Source organism: Podarcis cretensis, assembly GCF_951804945.1.
Source record: "Podarcis cretensis genome assembly, chromosome: 8".
Lineage (NCBI taxonomy): Eukaryota > Metazoa > Chordata > Lepidosauria > Squamata > Lacertidae > Podarcis > Podarcis cretensis.
The window spans coordinates 11,909,927-11,927,026 of record NC_137177.1 but is presented as its reverse complement, the minus strand read 5'-3'; the positions used below and the strand labels follow the sequence as shown (position 1 = coordinate 11,927,026).

General features: G+C 53.1%; 1 protein-coding gene across 3 annotated transcripts in view; it reads right to left on the bottom strand.

Annotated features, from left to right (window-relative positions):
• Nucleotides 1-1,750: 1,750 nt before the first annotated feature.
• Nucleotides 1,751-17,100, bottom strand: part of CIC (capicua transcriptional repressor) — a 47,876-nt gene continuing 32,526 nt past the window's right edge. For 2 of the 3 annotated variants that reach the window (XM_079985260.1, XM_079985261.1), the window contains exons 10-21: nucleotides 15,341-15,441; nucleotides 13,559-14,828; nucleotides 12,224-12,444; nucleotides 10,974-11,140; nucleotides 10,627-10,820; nucleotides 10,211-10,480; nucleotides 9,041-9,495; nucleotides 8,138-8,406; nucleotides 5,766-5,920; nucleotides 4,757-4,888; nucleotides 4,361-4,492; nucleotides 1,751-3,104 (exon numbers count right to left, since the gene is read on the bottom strand). In XM_079985260.1, the coding sequence (XP_079841386.1) occupies nucleotides 2,755-3,104; nucleotides 4,361-4,492; nucleotides 4,757-4,888; nucleotides 5,766-5,920; nucleotides 8,138-8,406; nucleotides 9,041-9,495; nucleotides 10,211-10,480; nucleotides 10,627-10,820; nucleotides 10,974-11,140; nucleotides 12,224-12,444; nucleotides 13,559-14,828; nucleotides 15,341-15,441 (3,716 nt within the window). In that variant the 3' untranslated portion in view covers nucleotides 1,751-2,754. The remainder of the gene's footprint in view (nucleotides 3,105-4,360; nucleotides 4,493-4,756; nucleotides 4,889-5,765; nucleotides 5,921-8,137; nucleotides 8,407-9,040; nucleotides 9,496-10,210; nucleotides 10,481-10,626; nucleotides 10,821-10,973; nucleotides 11,141-12,223; nucleotides 12,445-13,558; nucleotides 14,829-15,340; nucleotides 15,442-17,100) is intronic. The other variant, XM_079985262.1, reaches the window with a different exon arrangement.

The following is a 17,100-nucleotide window of genomic DNA, read 5'->3' as shown; positions in this document are numbered from 1 at the left end:
GTATCTGGTCTCCAAGACTGGCTTCTTCTTTCTGTCCACCCAGTAGAACATGAGACCCTTAATCTCAGGGCTGTGGGTTTGAGCCCCACACCGGGCAAAAAGGTTCCTGCATTCCAGGGGGTTGGACTAGATGGCTCTTGCGATCCTTTCCGAGTCTATGATTCTGACTGGGTGTGGGTTTTTTTGTCCCAGATATACAAGCAGTGACTTCTCAAATGAAAATGGAGGTTTGCCAAAGCATTATCCTATGCTCTGGGGGTGGCCTGCCTTAAGCAGACTTTGAAAAATTACAGGGATTAGTATAGAACTGTCAAACCGTTAGCTGCAGCGTGTAGTAGCAGCGGTGGAGAACGAGTAGCCCTCCAGCTCCCGTTGGGACCCCAAATCCCCAGTCAGCATGGAGAGTGGTCACAGATGATGGGAGTTATAGTTCCCCACCGATATGCATGAACCTTCCATGGAGGGCCTATTATGTCTCTGCAGCAGGGAATATCACCTTCTTTGTTCCCTGCAATCTTTGCTAGGTAGTTGAATATTGAATCAGATGGAGCACATGCCAGATCCAGAAAGCTGGTTCTTCTGTATAATTGCACCTTCTCCCTAAAGCTGCTCCCTCCCAAACCTTTAGGTAATTGAAGAGCAGGGTCTCATCTCTAAATGGACAGGTGGGGCTTACTGTTAACCGCTGTGGTGCAAGTCCTGTATTGTTCCTTACAGCCACAGCAAGTGGTGGAGCTCTCCAAACGGTCGACTCACACTCTTCCGTTGTCTTCCGAAACAAGACAGATGCCAATAGCACAGCAGGGTTTGAGATGTGGTGCAAGCCATCATTACACAGCCTTGGTGCAGAACCTCGTAACGCTATAAATGCCTACTCAATCCTACCATTCACCACTCACAAAAAGAAGATGCCCCGCCTTATCAGGAAATGGCTGAAAAACAGGCACAGGTCATCTCTCTTCATATGTAGAAATCTAGATTTTGGAGGGGACCATCGTCTACACCATGGGTAGGCAAACTAAGGCCCGAGGGCCGGATCCAGCCCAATCACCGCCTAAATCCAGCTCGCGGATGGTCTAGGGATCAGTGTGTATTTACATGAGTAGAACGTGTGCCTTTATTTAAAATGCATCTTTGGGCTATTTGTGGGGCATAGGAATTCGTTCTTTTCCCCCCTTCAAAATATAGTCCAGCCCCCACACAAGGTCTGAGGGACAGTAGACCGGTCCCCTGCTTAAAGTGTTTGCTGACCCCTAGTCTACACTGATTGCAACCTGCTGTGCAGCCACCTCCTCCTGCCACTCAAGATCCATTTGAAAATCGTTTGAACAAGGATTGCAACCCAGAGAGACCTGTAAATCAGATGCACAAAAGGGCTCGATTTATGCAGCCAACTCCACATCCTACTGCTGTTGGTTTTCGTAGCAGATGCACCTTGAGGTTTGAAGCCTGCACAAGTTCGCTGCAAATACACACTTTTATTCTGCCGCTGCAGTGTCGCAGAAGGGAGAGCGCCCAGGGCCAAGGCTCACAGGAATCCCTCTGGTTTCTCATCTCATACACTCATTTCGGACATACCTCTTTTATTCCCTTTTAAGGGTTAAAAGCCTTTGGAGGATGCTGGAGTGGAGGTTTTGGAAGGTTCTGTGCCGCTCCAAACCAGACTTGCAGGAGAATTTGGTGGAAAGCGTATCCCCCACCAGAAGGTGTTCTCCAAAGATGTGCTCAACTAAAACTCCACGACTGAACGGATTGTTAAAGAGCTTTAATAGCATGTGAGGTGGGAGCACCCCAATACAGAAGGGGTTACACACATGGTCAACATGTGACGTGGGGCCGCCAGGGCACTCACGCTCGGGGGGGGGGGAGCCCCCCCAGCTACCCACACCTGCTCTCTCTTGCTTCTTTGAGTGCTGGGTCAGCCCCTCGCTCGCAGAAACCCTTCTCCACCTCCTGTCCAGACGTAGGCAGGTCTGTATGCAGTCTCTACTGCAAATAGCGCCCTCTTCCCTCCTCCTCGTTGCCAACGCAGAGCCTTGACTGGTCAAGAGAAGCGGGCATCTTAATCAACTGATCCTGGCAGCGGTCTGGGTGTGCTTTCTTCTTCCTTCGCCTCCGGCGACCGAAGCAATAACCTGTCCAGAACTCAAGGCCGCAAACTCCCCACCCGACCCCCTGCAGCTGTGTGTATGTGTGTGTGTGTCTGGGGAAAGACTCTCCCCTCCACCCCAGTTACGGACACAAAAGCAACGAATATGTGGGTTCTCAAAATATTTAACATTATTAAAAGGGCGGGGAGAGGCCTTGAAATTGGAACCCGACACCTCGCACGGGTCCATCGCTCAAGGCCCTTTGTAAAACTGTCCCCCAACTTGGCCTCATCGCCGGTCTCCGCTGCATTGAGAGAGAGAGAGAGCAAGGCCTGTGTGTCCTGGAATGGTTTTTCAGCACCACCACTCGAGTCCTGGGGTGGAGGGGGAAGCGAAGGGGCTGGCAGCAGTCCAGAGCCCCTCCCTCTCGGAGCAGACTGGCTGGAGAGGAGTGCAAGAAGAAAGGGGACGAGTCTGCATAGGAAGGACAGCTGCCTCCCCGCTTCCAGTCCCTGAGCAGGGGCACAGAAAATGGGGGAAGCACTTAGCAAGGGAAGGAGGGCAGGAGGGACGAACAGAGATGGCAGTGGGTGAGGGGGGGGCAAAGCTCCAATATCCCCCCCACTCCTTTTCCACAAGGCTGTTTCTCTCTGCTCACGGCTGTTCATCTGCTGCTGGTGTTGCCTCCGCTGCCGCTGCCTCCTGGGGAAGACTGCTGGTTACAGTCCCAACTGGCAGCTGTTGTAGGAAGGGGGGCAGTTGTGGCGGTGGCAGCAGAGGTGGCCTCTGCTCCTTGCGCACAGTCCTGCGCCATGGTCAGCTCCAGAGGCTGCCCCGCTTCCGCAGCGCTGCCCTGGCTGGCGGGGCCTCCTGGCTCCGGCGTGCTCGGGGCCTGCTCCGTCGGGGTGGCTGCCTGCATGATCTTCTGCCGCACTTCCCGGATCTTGAGCTGCAAGCAGACCTTGGTGGGGAATATGTCGGAGTAGCGGGCCTGGAAAGCCGCAGTGGCTTGAGCTGCCAAAGAGGGAGGGAGGGAGGGAGGAAAGGTGGTGAGTGCCGCAGCAAGGAGGATGGGGCGGAGGAGAACGGCTGGGGAATAAAAAAGGGGGGTGGGAAGAAAGCCTACAAACTAATGCAGAGAACTGAACTAGGCCACAAAACAGAGAGAGAAAGACTAAGGAGTATTACAGTACTCTCTGAAATGTTTTGAACACTAGGGTCATGGGTTGAAGCCCCACATTGGGCAAAGATTCCTGCATCTCAGGGGGCTGGACTAGATGATCCTTGTGGTCCCTTCCAACCATACAATTCTATGGAGCGCATTCCCTCATATGAACCTTCCCTGGTTTTGAGATTTTTCAGGGGAGGCCCCTCTCTCGAGTCCCACCACCCTCAGAGGCACTCTTGGTAGGGATGCAGGAAATGGCTGCCTCAGTGGCTGCTGCCATACTTTGCAACTCCCTCCCTAGATAAGTTAGACTGGCTCCCTCTTTGTCCTCCCTTCAGGCACTTGTTCCAACTGGCTTTGGGGAACTGAGTGCTTTTAATGAAAGGGCTGGTGCTATGCTGTTTTTATTTGTATGGTTTTAATATATTTTTCATAGATTTAATTCTATTTATGTTCAATTTTAAAAATAATTGTTGTTTTTTCAAAGGCGGGGTATATGAATGGATGGATGGGATGGATGAATGAATGAATGAATGAAGTGTGATTCCTCTACAGAGATGCAGCCACCCTTTCTAACAGAACAAATACAGAAACTCTCCCCTAGGCAGTGCTTTAACAATGTGAAGAACCTGGAGCATACGCCCCACCCGCCAGCAAAGCCAAAAAATATACAGAAGAAGCCTAGAGGGGTAGAGTCAGTCTCGGTTCCTGTTCCAAACTGAAAGCTGCCATTCAGATAGCAGGAGGATGACGCAGAGTTGTTCTACGTGAGTCTTTCCTAACCTGCTGCTCTCCAGCAGCTGTTGGGACTACAACTTCCATCATCCCCAGCCACTGGCCGTGGTAGTTGGGGCTGGTGAGAGCTGGGAATCCAAAAAAACCCGCCAGACGAGGAAAGCTGCTCTCGATTACATTTCCACAACTGTCTGGTGGACCCTAAAATGGCTGCTCAGTTGAAACCCAAAAACTACAGTTGTTTTTCTTGCAGTGGAGGAAGGGTCCAAGGGCGGGGGGGGGGGGGAATGAATCCCCTGCAGGAAAAGGAAAATCCAAACTTCTACTCCCCCAAGGACAATGTCGTCATGATGAGCTTCCTCCTTACCTGAAGGGAAGAAGCCATGATCCTGGAAGAGCTGCATGACCAGAGCCCTCCTCTGGTCCAAGGTACGTCGGAGTGAAGAGTATGGCACCTTCTCGTATTCCAGCTCCCCGAGTACGTCTTCAGTGTCTGTGCCTAAATTGAGAAAGGATCTATGATGCACCTGGAGCCAAAATGCCCCTTTAGAAAGTTTGGGGTGGCCAAATGTTAGTGGGTGGTTTGCTAGCGGCTAGTTGGGGGGTTGCCTGCTCTGAATGGGGTCACCCTCCCTCTGAAGAAGCAGGTACACAGCTTGGGGGTATTTCTGGACGGTTTCAGTGCTGCTTGAGGCTCAGGTGGCCTCTCCTCCACTGCCACCTTTTCTCCCCAATCATCCCCCTGCCCTCCAACCTTACTCACCGGTTTTGTCAAAGGTAAAGATGTCTCCTTCGCACTTGGCACTCTTGGGAGTGTTGGGCTCCGAACTGCAGCTGGAGCGGCGCCGGATCTTCCGCTTGGGGGAGATGGGGTCCTCCGTAGAGGAGTCCAGGTCTGAAAGGGACACCCGCACACAAGTCGTGTTACCAAGTCAGGGGAGGGGAAAGCCCTGCCCCTAAAAAATCTGCACCAAATTAAACCCAAGGGTGCAGAATTACGGGAGAGCCCGGAAATAGGAAGCACAAGTTACGCTTCCTTTCCCACCTTATCCCAGAAATGTGAAAGGGGCGGATATCCCACATTGCTTTTTGACTCCGGTAACCTCGTGGGCAAACTTGTCCTGGCTGGAGACTCTCCACAGAACAGATGGTACCCCATCCTCCATATCTGTCAGGCTTTGGGGAATCAGATCCCTCCCACGGTGGCAGCCCAGAATTGAGAAACAATTAAAGTTCTTACCAAGCAATTTATTCAATAATTCACAGAGAATGATGAAGGAATGCAGCAATCCCTATAATGGCATTGCTCCAAGTCCCACCCCCTTCGTCTCTCTTATCCTACGTCATCCTTGCGCCGGTTAGTCTGGACTTCTGTCTCTTAAGCTTTCTGTTTGGCTACTCTCACTGCACACCTAGTCCTGGGGGAGGGGGAATCAGGAATGCTCTCCAAAGACACTGAGTCTGTCATCTGTCTCTCCCCCAGTGAATCTGCTTCCTCTTCCAATATCGCCCAGCTTTTCACCTCTACATCCTCTGAACTATGTCCTTCTGCAAACCGCTGCTCTAAGTCTATACTTTCCTCCTGTTCACAGGAAGGTTCATGAGAAGTGTGGGGGATGGCCACCACCATTCCTCCTCCGTCCAGCCCCTGACAATATCTATGTCTGCCGTTCTCATCTGCTCCTCTGTGTTTGTCCTCTGTTGCCTTGGAAATGCAATGCCCAGCAGCCGCTAGCACAGAAGGCTATTCCTGGCCCTGCCTGGCTCCTTACCGGTAGAGTTCTTGCGCTTCTTCCGGTAGCTGCCGAGGATGGCACGGGGCGAGGTGGCAAGAGACTGCAGGGTGGGCGAGGGCAGCACCTCCTCGGGCTTGAATTCAGGCAGCTCGGCAAAGCGCTCCTCAAAATCTACCTCCGACAGAACCCTGCTGGGGAAGGGGACAGGGTGTGGGTCACACCGTGCAGTCAGGGGCTCCCGCAGAACATGCCCCCGCAACACACACGCTGCCCCCCAACACAGCAGCCACCTCGTGCTCTGCTCTTCAAAAGGCCAGTGCTTTCCTCCAGGGTCCCTCCACCACCAGTGACAAGCCTTTGTGGAAAGCCTTGTCTACAGAAAAGGCCGCCTTCACCCGTGAATTTAACTTGCAACACCGCCCGTTCTGCAAGAGAGTGCTAACCAACGTGTGTGTTTCTGCAGGATGCGACGCTGGCACGTACTCTCTTACCGACGTGTGAGCTCAGGGCACTTTGCACCACTTATTTGCACATTATGGAGGCGCGTGCCTTTTCTGGAATTGGGCTGTTAGTTCGGCACAAGCATCAACAGCTGTGTAGAAAAGAGTGACACAGAAAGCAGCCTTCACACGTGCCAAACCAAGCTCAACTCCCCCCTGGCATCTGCAGCTTCCCAAGCTTCCTAGCTGCACAGAGTTCTTCGCACATTAGAATGCACTGCCACGGAACCTCCCTGGCTCCATGTCACTGCAGGGGCAGAACATCTGGGAGAACCAATCTCAAATCTCCACTTGGCCATGAAGCTCGCTGGGTGGCCTTGGGCCAGGGACTAGTCTACATCACAGGCTTGTTGGGAAGCTCTAACTGGGAGAGGAGCCATCTTCAGATATCTCAAGGGCTGTCACATGGAGAATGGAGCAAGCCTATTTTCTCCCGCTCTGGAGGGTAGGACCTGAACCCATGGCTTCAAGTTAAAGGAAAGGAGATTCTGACTAAACATCAGGAAGAACTTTCTGACATTAAGAGCTATTTGACAGTGGAACGGTCTCTCCCTCAGGAGGTTATGGACCCCTTGGAGGTTTTAAAGCAGAGGTTGGATGGCCATCTCTCATGGATGCTTCAGCTAAGATTCCTGCACTGCAAGGGGTTGGACTAGATGACCCCCAGGGTTCTCTTTCCCACTCTACAGTTCTATGACTCTAGGAGAACCACGTGATAATACGTATAATATAAATACAACCAGCATGAACGGAAGGTGCTCCCTTCAAGCTAACTACCAGCAGCCAACTGCCTATTGAAGGAAAGGAGTGGCTGGGATAACCCAGTCAGATGGTTGGCATGTAAATAAAATAATAATAATAATAATAATAATAATAATAATAATAATAATAATAATATCATATCAAAAAGCAAGCTGCATTTGAGGGGTAGGGGGGGGGGAATTCGGCATCCCCTGATGAAGAACTCCAGATACCCCAGAGCACACTTTGCAAAACGTAACTCCTGGGGAAGGGATGTAACTTGGTGATAGAGCATCTGCTTTGCATGCAAAAGGTCCTGGGGTTCAACATCTCCAGGGAAAGACTCCCTGCCTGAAACCCCAGACAGCCACTGCCAATATGATAAAGGTAAAGGTAAAGGTACCCCTGCCCGTACGGGCCAGTCTTGACAGACTCTGGGGTTGTGCGCCCATCTCACTTAAGAGGCCAGGGGCCAGCGCTGTCCGGAGACACTTCCGGGTCACGTGGCCAGCGTGACATCGCTGCTCTGGCGAGCCAGAGTCGCACACGGAAACGCCGTTTACCTTCCCGCTGGTAAGCGGTCCCTATTTATCTACTTGCACCCGGAGGTGCTTTCGAACTGCTAGGTTGGCAGGCGCTGGGACCGAGCAGCGGGAGCGCACCCCGCCGCAGGGATTCGAACCGCCGACCTTTCGATCGGCAAGCCCTAGGCGCTGAGGCTTTAACCCACAGCGCCACCTGCGTCCCTTGCCAATATGATAGCCATGTTCAAATATATAAAAGGATGTCACATAGAGGAGGGAGAAAGGTTGTTTTCTGCTGCTCCAGAGAAGATTCCACCTAAACATTAGGAAGAACTTCCTGACAGTAAGAGCTGTTTGACAGTGGAATTTGCTGCCAAGGAGTGTGGTGGAGTCTCCTTCTTTGGAGGTCTTTAAGCAGAGGCTTGACAACCATATGTCAGGAGTGCTCTGGTGGTGTTTCCTGCTTGGCAGGGGGTTGGACTCGATGGCCCTTGTGGTCTCTTCCAACTCTATGATTCTACGAGTCTATGATCAGTGCAGACCACTCTGAGCTAGTTGGACCTAATAATCTGACTCTGCATACAGCAGCTGCCTGTGCTTTAGGTCTTTGGCAACCCATTCCTGCAGCTCCCCAATCACTCACTTGTCGACAGAGTCGAAGGTTTTCTTCAGCGGCGGAGGCCGGACCTTGACTTTCTTCCCCACGGGGACCTCCTTCTGCTCGGCTCCTTCGGATGTGGAGGCTGCTGCTGCTGGAGCAAGGGTCGAGGGGCCTCCTTTAGGGGCCTCCGTGGAGCTCGAAGGACCAGGGTTGAGCGAGGAAGTCAGCGGGCCTGCGGATGGGGCAGACGCTTCGCCGCGGCCCTCAGCACTGGCCGTTCTCCAGTCCGGGGAAGTTGAGAACTTGTGGGCCTGGGGAAGAAAGGAATAGGGTGTTTACTATCAGAGAGCGTCTGAGAAGAGGCATTCAGAAGGAGGGTGGGCCAACATGGAGGCAGATCAGCAAGGCTGGCAAATGGGGAGATGGACTACTAGGGGGGAGACCCTCTCGCTTGCTTCGCAAGGCAAGATGATTATGTGCGGGAGGTTATTATATAAATGCACAGCCCAGAAGCCTCAATCCCGAAGATCAAAACCCTGTAACCTTTTGTGAGCTTAAAACTGGGTACTGGAAAGCAGGTGAAAACGGGGAAGATCTTCCAAAGTCTCCAGGAGATGCTCAGGCCGCAGCTTGGGGGAATCTCCAGGGACATGCTGGCTGGGGCTGATGGGAATTGTAGGCCAAAACATTGGCTGGGGGGGGGGGGGAGAGTGCATGTTGGTCAAGGCTGGCACAGAGAGAGGCATTCTCAGTGGCTGTGCTCCCCTGACGCAGAACCATCACCTTGGAGCTTCTGCTGGAGACTTTGTGGAAGATTTTTCCAGTTTCCGCCTGCCCCAGTGAAATGTTGGGGGGGGGGGTGGGGGCTGGGTTGGCAAAGACGGTTGCAGGATTTCCAAGCGCTGGTAGCACAGGTTGAGCAAAGGCCTCCTATCTCCTCCTTACCGTCTCGGTCCCTTTGCTGCCCAGTGGAGGGTCACGGACCGCCCTCTCTTCGCCGGCTCCTGCTTCCCGCTGGCTCCAGATTTCCGCGGGCGCTGCCTCCGTGACCTGCGGTTGCTGGGGAGACGGGGGCGACACTGGCTCCCAGGACTCCCGCTTCAGATCCTGGGCTTTGGGCGGGGGGTTCTGTTCGCTGCCCCGGCACACGGGGGAAAGAGGTGGCTCCTGGGGCCCCGCCTCCCGCAAAGTCCGGGCTTCTCCTGCGGCTTCGGCCTCCCGGTGGCATCGCGACCCTCCCGGCTCCTGCTGCTGCCCTCCAGGGGGCCGGGCAGGACCCGGAGAGGGGGAGGATTCGTAAGAGCCGACTGGGATGCTGGCGATCGTGGCTTTCACCTTCTGGAGGGGCTTGAGCGGTGGGCGCTGAGGTCGGGGAACCGTTGGAGGAGCGGCAGGGGTAGCTGAGTAGGAGGGTGGTGGGAAAACGAAGCTGGTTAGAGTCAAGTCAGAAACGCTCAAAAGGGAAAGAAAGCCCACCTAACTCAGGATCCGAGCAGATCCAGCACCACAGTAACATAGTGCTGCCAAGCAGGAGTGCCCCACACACTTTTAAAAAAAATAAATTTAAATCTTTATTGGTTCAAAATAAAAAGATACAAACATACAACGAAGGTAAGTATTTCAGATTTAAAGAAAAGAAAAGAAAAGAAAAGAAAAGAAAAGAAAAGAAAAGGGGGAAAGGAAAATTTTGAAACAAAGACAAAAAAATGATAAAAAGAAAAAAAGACCAAAGATTTATACGACATGATATCTATCAAAAAAATTTTTTTTGGCAAAAAACTTCCAATCTTTCTCATTATACTTTTTCTGTTGTCATGGCAATATCCTTTTTCATACATTCCACTATAATGGAATGCACTATAGTGGAATGCACATTTTTTAAAAAAGAGCAAGATTACTACTCCTTATGTACTTCAAATGATGCAAAACAATAGGCAACATTTGTGGGGATTACAAACTGCAGCCTAGGTGTACAATTTGTTTCTTTTAGCCCAGTGTCCTCCCTGGCTGCCTCCCCTACTTCTCAGTTTCCTCCCTCTGGGTCAAGCCCAACCTTCAAGTGGGGCTTCCCTGCTGCTACCCTGCTACCCACCTACCCACCCACCCACCCCGTACCTGTGGAAATCAGGCCCTGGCTGGAGCCCCCTGGGCTCTGAGTGCTGCTGCCCCCCTTGGGCAGGATGGCTGTGGGAGAGGAGACTGTGACGGTGCTTGTGGCTGCCACGGTGTAGACCACGCCATGGCTGGTGGGCTGAGCAGGACTGGTCCCCGTGGGGCTGGGGTAGATGGCAGTGATGACCTGCCCTTGTCCGGCACAGGACGCTGGGAGCTGGGGGCTCTGCAGTGGGGACACCACTTGCCCTGGAGCCAGCAGAGGGTTCTGACCTGCAGGAAGCAGAATGGGCAGTGGAATCATAGGCAAGCCAGTCGACCCTCGGCGCCATCTCTCATTGCCCCCATGCCCCTTGCCAAGTGCATCCGTCCAGCCTGGCCCCATCCGCCCCCCCTCCCAGTTGCCTTGCCAACCTTACCTGAGAGCAGCGGCTGCACTATGGCCTGCCCATTCGGTCCGATGGCTGTGAAACCCAGTGCCATGGGGGCAGGGCCCACTGGGGACTGAACATAGGTTGTGGCAGGTGTGGCCGGGGGGGCACTGGGCTGTGTGTGGGAGGCCGAGGTGCCCAGGGAGAGGGGGTGCCCGGCTGTTGACTGCACGTAGGTGATCCTGGGGGCAGAGAGAGGGGGGAGAGTGTGTTATAGCAAAGGAGGTGGCTGATGCTGAAATGAACAAGATCACGCCCCTGCCACCTTCCCCACCCCCCAGGCAGGGTGCCCCCAGGATCTGGCGTAGCCAATCAGTAGGGGGGTGGGTCTGTACCTGGTGGAGGAGGGCAAGAGGACTTTCTGGGTTTGGCTCGGGGAGCCCATGACGGCAGTGGCCACAGTGCCTTGGAGAGCAGCTGGGCTAAGGGGTGGAACCAAGGTGGCGCTGCTTTGCGAGGAGGGCTGGGGCTGAACCACGGGCACCGGGGTGAGCTGGATGATCTGGAAAAGCAGAAAGAGGGGGTGGCCAGGCAGACCTGTCAATCAGAGCTGTCAACCAACATCATGAAAACACTGTTTCCACAAGGCATTCAGGTCTGATTTGTCAGAATTCAACATCTGCAGTAGTAGGAACGGTATTCGTGTAACCTATGCTGCCTTAGCTGCCCTAACTGGAAGAGAGGAAGGAGCGTTGAAGTGTGAGTGGGAACTGCAGCCTGTGATCAGTAGGGACAGGGAGCTGTGAGGAAGAAACAATCTGGGCCCACCAATTGCCTTTTAGTTTTATCTCTCCTTTGTTTTTAAAGTCCCTCCCCACAATCCTGAAAATGATAAACTCATCCAGAAAGAAAGAGATTAAAGCAGAGTTTTCTCAGCATTCCACTCAAAGCAACACATCCTGTACCAAAGTTTCAATCCTCCAGTTTCACAGCATGCCTGTGGCCCTACAGCAGAGTGCCATCGTTCAGCTGGGTTGAGTTTTTCTTTGCTTTACTTATAGAATGAGCAACTGAATTAAGCATTGCTACACAACAAGAGGCTCTGCTCTCCTCCCCACGTTGTACTACGTTAACAATATACTCAAAGAAACTTGATTACACTATTTGCAAGGAAAAGGGGGAATACAAGAGTCAAAAACAAATGAAAGAACTGTACTAGCCAAAGGTATCTTGGCAGGTTATAGACAGCTTGGGGTTTGTTGTTTTTTTACATGCCATGAATTAAAGACCTTGCGGTTCAAGGGAAGTACCTGGACTTTGAAACCCAGAGAGTGACCCAAGTAGGATATGCAGAGGACAGGGAATAAAGACTCCTACATGGAGGTAATTTCAAACCCCCATCCCTAGGCTTATCTACTGCTCCACGAATTGGCCAGCTACCCACCCCTTGTGCAAGAAAGTAATAATAGCAGCTGCCAGAACAACAACTACTGCTACTACAACTACTACTATTATTATTATTGGACAGTCCTGCAGCATTTACGCCAAGCGTAGTATTCACAATTAGCAGATACCACCACCTTCACCCGTAGCATAAGGTACCCAGCACAGCCCCCTCCCCCCCCCCCACTCCCAATTAACTAACCTTGCTGGCTGGCTGGCTCCCGTTCTGCACCGGGACGGGGAAAGATGGGGTCACCAGAGGCAGCTGGGTGGCAGTGGAGGTGCGCACCGTCACCTGTGGGGGTGCCATAGGCACTAGGACCTTGCCTTGTACCTGGAGCCCAGCAGGGGGCACCACCTGCCCAGACACAAGGTGGGTTGAAGTTCCGGGAGATGGAGCTTGAACTGGAGACACTGACTGAACTGGGGGCGAGAGAGGGAGAGAGAAGAGAGGCGCACACAGCAAGGTCAGTTTACGGATCTCAAAAAGCCCAGCATCTGAGCGGAGGTACCAAGGTACCATATCTCATAAAGGATGTTGCAGAGCTGGGAAAGGCACAGGACAGGGCAACTATCAGGAGGACAAAAGCACCTCTCCCTATGAGGAAAGCTACATTTGGGGCTTCTCAAGTTTGGAAGATCGATCAAGGATTACGTAATTCTACTGTTTTTCTGCAAGATCGCCTTACCCTGCATGTGGCCGCCCAACCACTCCACAGAACTGGCACCGTGACAGAGGCCACGTAATGCTTGCTTCCCATTTGCAAGGAATCAAATCTTCCAGGGTGGCAGCAACCATATGGCGGAGCTCCCTGCCTGCTGACATCAGGCAGGCACCTTCACCGTAATCTTTAAAGGGCAGCGGTTGGGGGAGGGGGTTAGACAAATTCATGGAGGGCAAAGGCTATCAGGGGCTACTAGCTGTGATGGTCACATAACACACGTTTCTGGAGAGGCCAATTGACCTCATGCCTTGCACTAGGGGCTCCCCAAAGGCACATGGCTCTCGCTATGGAAAATGGGATACTGGACTAGACAGGGCCCTGGCCCAATGCAGCACGGCTGTTCTTGGATCTTTTACACCAGGGAGAGCCAATGTGCATATTCTTGTCGGCCGGCCGCCTCTTGCTTGCCCAGGGACCGGAAGTGAACTCTGCCATACAAAACGGTGACCCACGCCATCACCACTAACAGTTAGGCGATCTCAGTTAACACAGAGGTGGTAGGAGGTTCAGGTAAAAACCCCTTCATGTATTAAAAATGTCTGGAACCTGGCGCTTCTAAAATGTGTAATGCTTTGGGGCACGGTGACCCTCCAGGGATGAGAGATCCGTTAATGAAAATGAATCTCTTTCTGCACTCCATCATGGGGCATGGATGAACTAGCCAGGAAGCATTCTCAATCGGTCTTAGGAATTACAGAGAGACTAGGCATGGTGAGGTCTAAGCCTCTGATGTGATGCAATTATCTTTTTTAAAAAATAAAATAAAATATTGGTACGGAGGGCATATCAAGCAAAAAGGCCCATGCCCTTACCTTTGGGTGCTGAGGACATGACGGTGACATTGCTGTTGCCGCTTCCAGGAGCAGGCTGGATGATGGGGATGGCTTGGGGTGTGGCGATCACCTTCCCGTTGGCTGGCGGAAGAGTGAAATGGATGCTGGCAGCTCCAGGAGCACCCGCTCCCGCTGGCACCTTTCCCCCGGCCACCTGCAGCTGCTGAGGCAAGGTGGGCAGGATGTACTGCACCTGAGTGATGCCGCCCGCCTTGCCCGCTGCCCCTGAGAGGATGCCCTGAGGCTGCAGGATGCTGAGCGGCACTGGGCCATTCTGCCCAGGCCCAGGCGGATTCTGCGTGATGAACTGCACCGAGGGCTGCTGTGCGATGGCGCCGGGGGGCAAGACAGTCACCGGAACGGCAGCCCCTCCCGTGCTGCCCGCTTGCCCGTAGCCTTGAGCTCCCACAAGGAGGTTGGTCACCACGCTGCCCTGGTTGGCAGGCCCCTTCCCCACAGCGGTCAAGCCTTGCCCAATGAGAGGGCCGGCTACAAGGTGAGGCGACGTGGCTTGGATCCCAGGCATCGCCGAGGGCGGCTGAGTCTTCTTGTCGGCGTAGAGGAGGCCGAGGCGCCCCACGGAAATCCCTTCCGCCTTTGTGGCACCGTCCGAGGGAGGGGGGCTGAGCAACGGGAGCCCCTCCCCTGACCCGCGCGGGAAGGGCTTGCTGGCGATGGGCACCGGGGTGCTGCTAACCGGCTTGACCACGTTGGTGACGACGGTGGAGGCTGTGCGGACCAGGCTGGGCGCGCCGCTGTAGCCGATCACTCCCACATTCGGGGTGCTCATGGACGGGGCCGTCACCAGCACGGTGCCCGAGGACAAGCGGGCGGAATCGGAGAGCACCACGGCCTGAAACATTCCACCAGGCGAAGAGATGACCGAGTGAGTAGGGGCGGCCAGGGGGGCCACCCCAGACTCTGTGGCTGCTGCCTGAGAGCCCCCTCCAGCACTGTCTGCCCGCTTCCGCCGGTAAGAGGCCGCTGCCGATTCGAAGCGCGGCTCCAGGCGTTTGGCTGGGGTGTTGTGAGGGCGGAGCCCTCCTCGGGAGTCTTGGGCCTTGAAGGTGCTGGGTGCCAGCTGGAAGGAGCCGTACGTCTTGGGAGGGGGCTGCTGGTCGAGGCTGTGGGGAGGCGGGGGTGGCTCCAAGTCCAGAGGGGGCGGCGGGCGGCAGGGGGCGAAGGCACCGGAGGAAGGAGGCAGCGCAGCCGAGCGGATCACCGGGGAGAAGAGCTTGCGCCCAAAGTCCTGCGACCAGATAGGGAAAGGGTTAGAAGGCTGCCGAACACCCGTGAGCAATCTCCTCCACAGCGTTGCTTTCATACTCTTCCTTACAGCATCGCCAGTCCTGCATAGCAGCGGGTTGGACTAAATGACCATCGGAATCCCTTGCAACTCTACAATTCTAAGTCCCAAAACAGGAATGAGTTCTGAACCAGGACAGTTCGCATTTCGAATCTCACTTCCACCAAGAGGGCAGCAAAGTCCCCCTCTCTCAGCTCCAGCGCCTTGCCTGCAAAGGACTGTGCTTGTGTTTGCTCATCTTAACACAAAACATTAATTAAAAACTTCTAAAGATGCCATACCAAAAGCCAGGAGTTTAGCTTGCAGCAAGGAAGACGCATGCGATGCTTTGAACACTCTGAAGCATCCCACTGCGACCCCCACAAAAAGCAAAGATTCCTCTCTCGTTGCCACAACCTCTTTATGTTGCAAGGCTTATAGTTGCACCCTTATTCCTTTACTTCCAGCCTACTCACCTTGTTGTCGGATTCATCCCCCAAGGAACCCTCGCTGTCGCTGTCCGTCACTCGTTCCTTGCATTTGAGGTCAACATCAGCAGGGTTGAACCCATCCTCAGCTGTAAGAGGGCAGAAGCATGAGTCAGCAAGACACCTGACCACCTCCAAACATCCCCACTCCCTCTCCAAAACTCTCCTGGAGAGGCAGAGATTTTTATCCGAGAGAGATAGGATTACTGCAAATCTGCAAATTCACTTACTGCAAGTACAGGCAAAATTTCTAATTTTTTGCAGTGTGTGTGTGTGTGTGTGTGTGTGTGTGTGTGTGTGTTAGAAATTGTAGCTGCTGGCTCCCTGAAGAGATCTAAATTAGGGGTGCTCTGGGTGCAGAAGGGAGCTAAGTAATCAGAGGAAAAGAAGGTGCTAGTAATGGGCCAATAACCAGGGCACAACAAAACACTGCGCAGGACAGAAAACGAGAGGCAGAAATGTCCATCTCTTTACCTACCCGCAGCCCAGCTTTGAAGCAGAGCAATCTGGCTTCTGGTGTTCAGAGAATCTTGTTCAGTAAATAATCAAGATTGCATTTAAATGCAGATTAAAAAGGGGGTAAAGAGGACCCCTGACCATTAGGTCCAGTTGTGGCCAACTCTGGGGTTGCGGCGCTCATCTCGCTTTATTGGCCGAGGGAGCCGGCGTACAGCTTCGGGGTCATGTGGCCAGCATGACTAAGCTGCTTCTGGCAAACCAGAGCAGCACACAGAAATGCCATTTACCTTCCCGCCAGAGCGGTACCTATTTATCTACTTGCACTTTGACATGCTTTCGAACTGCTAGGTTGGCAGGAGCAGGGACTGAGCAACGGGAGCTCACCCCGTCATGGGGATTCGAACTGCCGACCTTCTGATTGGCAAGTCCTAGGCTCTGTGGTTTGACCCACAGCGCCACCCGCATCCCTTAGTTACCTTTTAATGCCAGTACACACCACTACCACTACGTTCACAATCTAAAAAGCAAGTAGCAACAAGAATGGGACTATCCCACTCCTGTAATAAATGCCTCTTGGGATTAGGTTGACACGTTATTCAGAATCAGGCCACTGGCCTCATCTGCCTCAATACTGTCTGCAGTAACTGGCTGGCTGATGCTCTCCAGGGTGCCAAGCAGGCGTCTACCTGGAAATTCCAATGATTAAGCCTGGGGTCTTTTGCATGCAGGTCACTTGGCTCTACCGCCAAGAACATCCAGCCTCAATAAAGCAGCACAGCAAACTGCCTCACTCTGCATTCTATCCCACATGACGGATTGTGTGCAAGGGAATCAGGACATAGAGAAGCTTGTTTGAGAGCAGCTTATTCCACATTAACTAATGCAGAGTACAATGATCTCGTGGTACAGAAAACACCTGTGTTTTTTTAATAAATGGGGAAGTCTGAGCCATTGTGGTTATGGGAGTAAGACTGAAGACTTCAATATGAAATGGCACCTGGGAGGAGATTCCACGCTCCCCAAGGGGGCGTCATCACTCCTGTGCCCTCACTTTGCACCTCTCCCGCCACCAATATTTTGAGTTTTATCCCTCTTTCTTCCTTCTGTGGTGCAATTTGGTGATTAGAGCAGCTTGCCTAAAGCTACTGTTCGAAAAGAGGTGGCTGCTTCCATCGCTGAATTGAGTTTGTGTCTAGAAGAGGAAATTCCATTCATTTATTTGAGCTAATAAAATTTGAACGGTTTGGGTAGCGGGGAACATTTGTTTAGCTTACAGTGTAATTAGACAG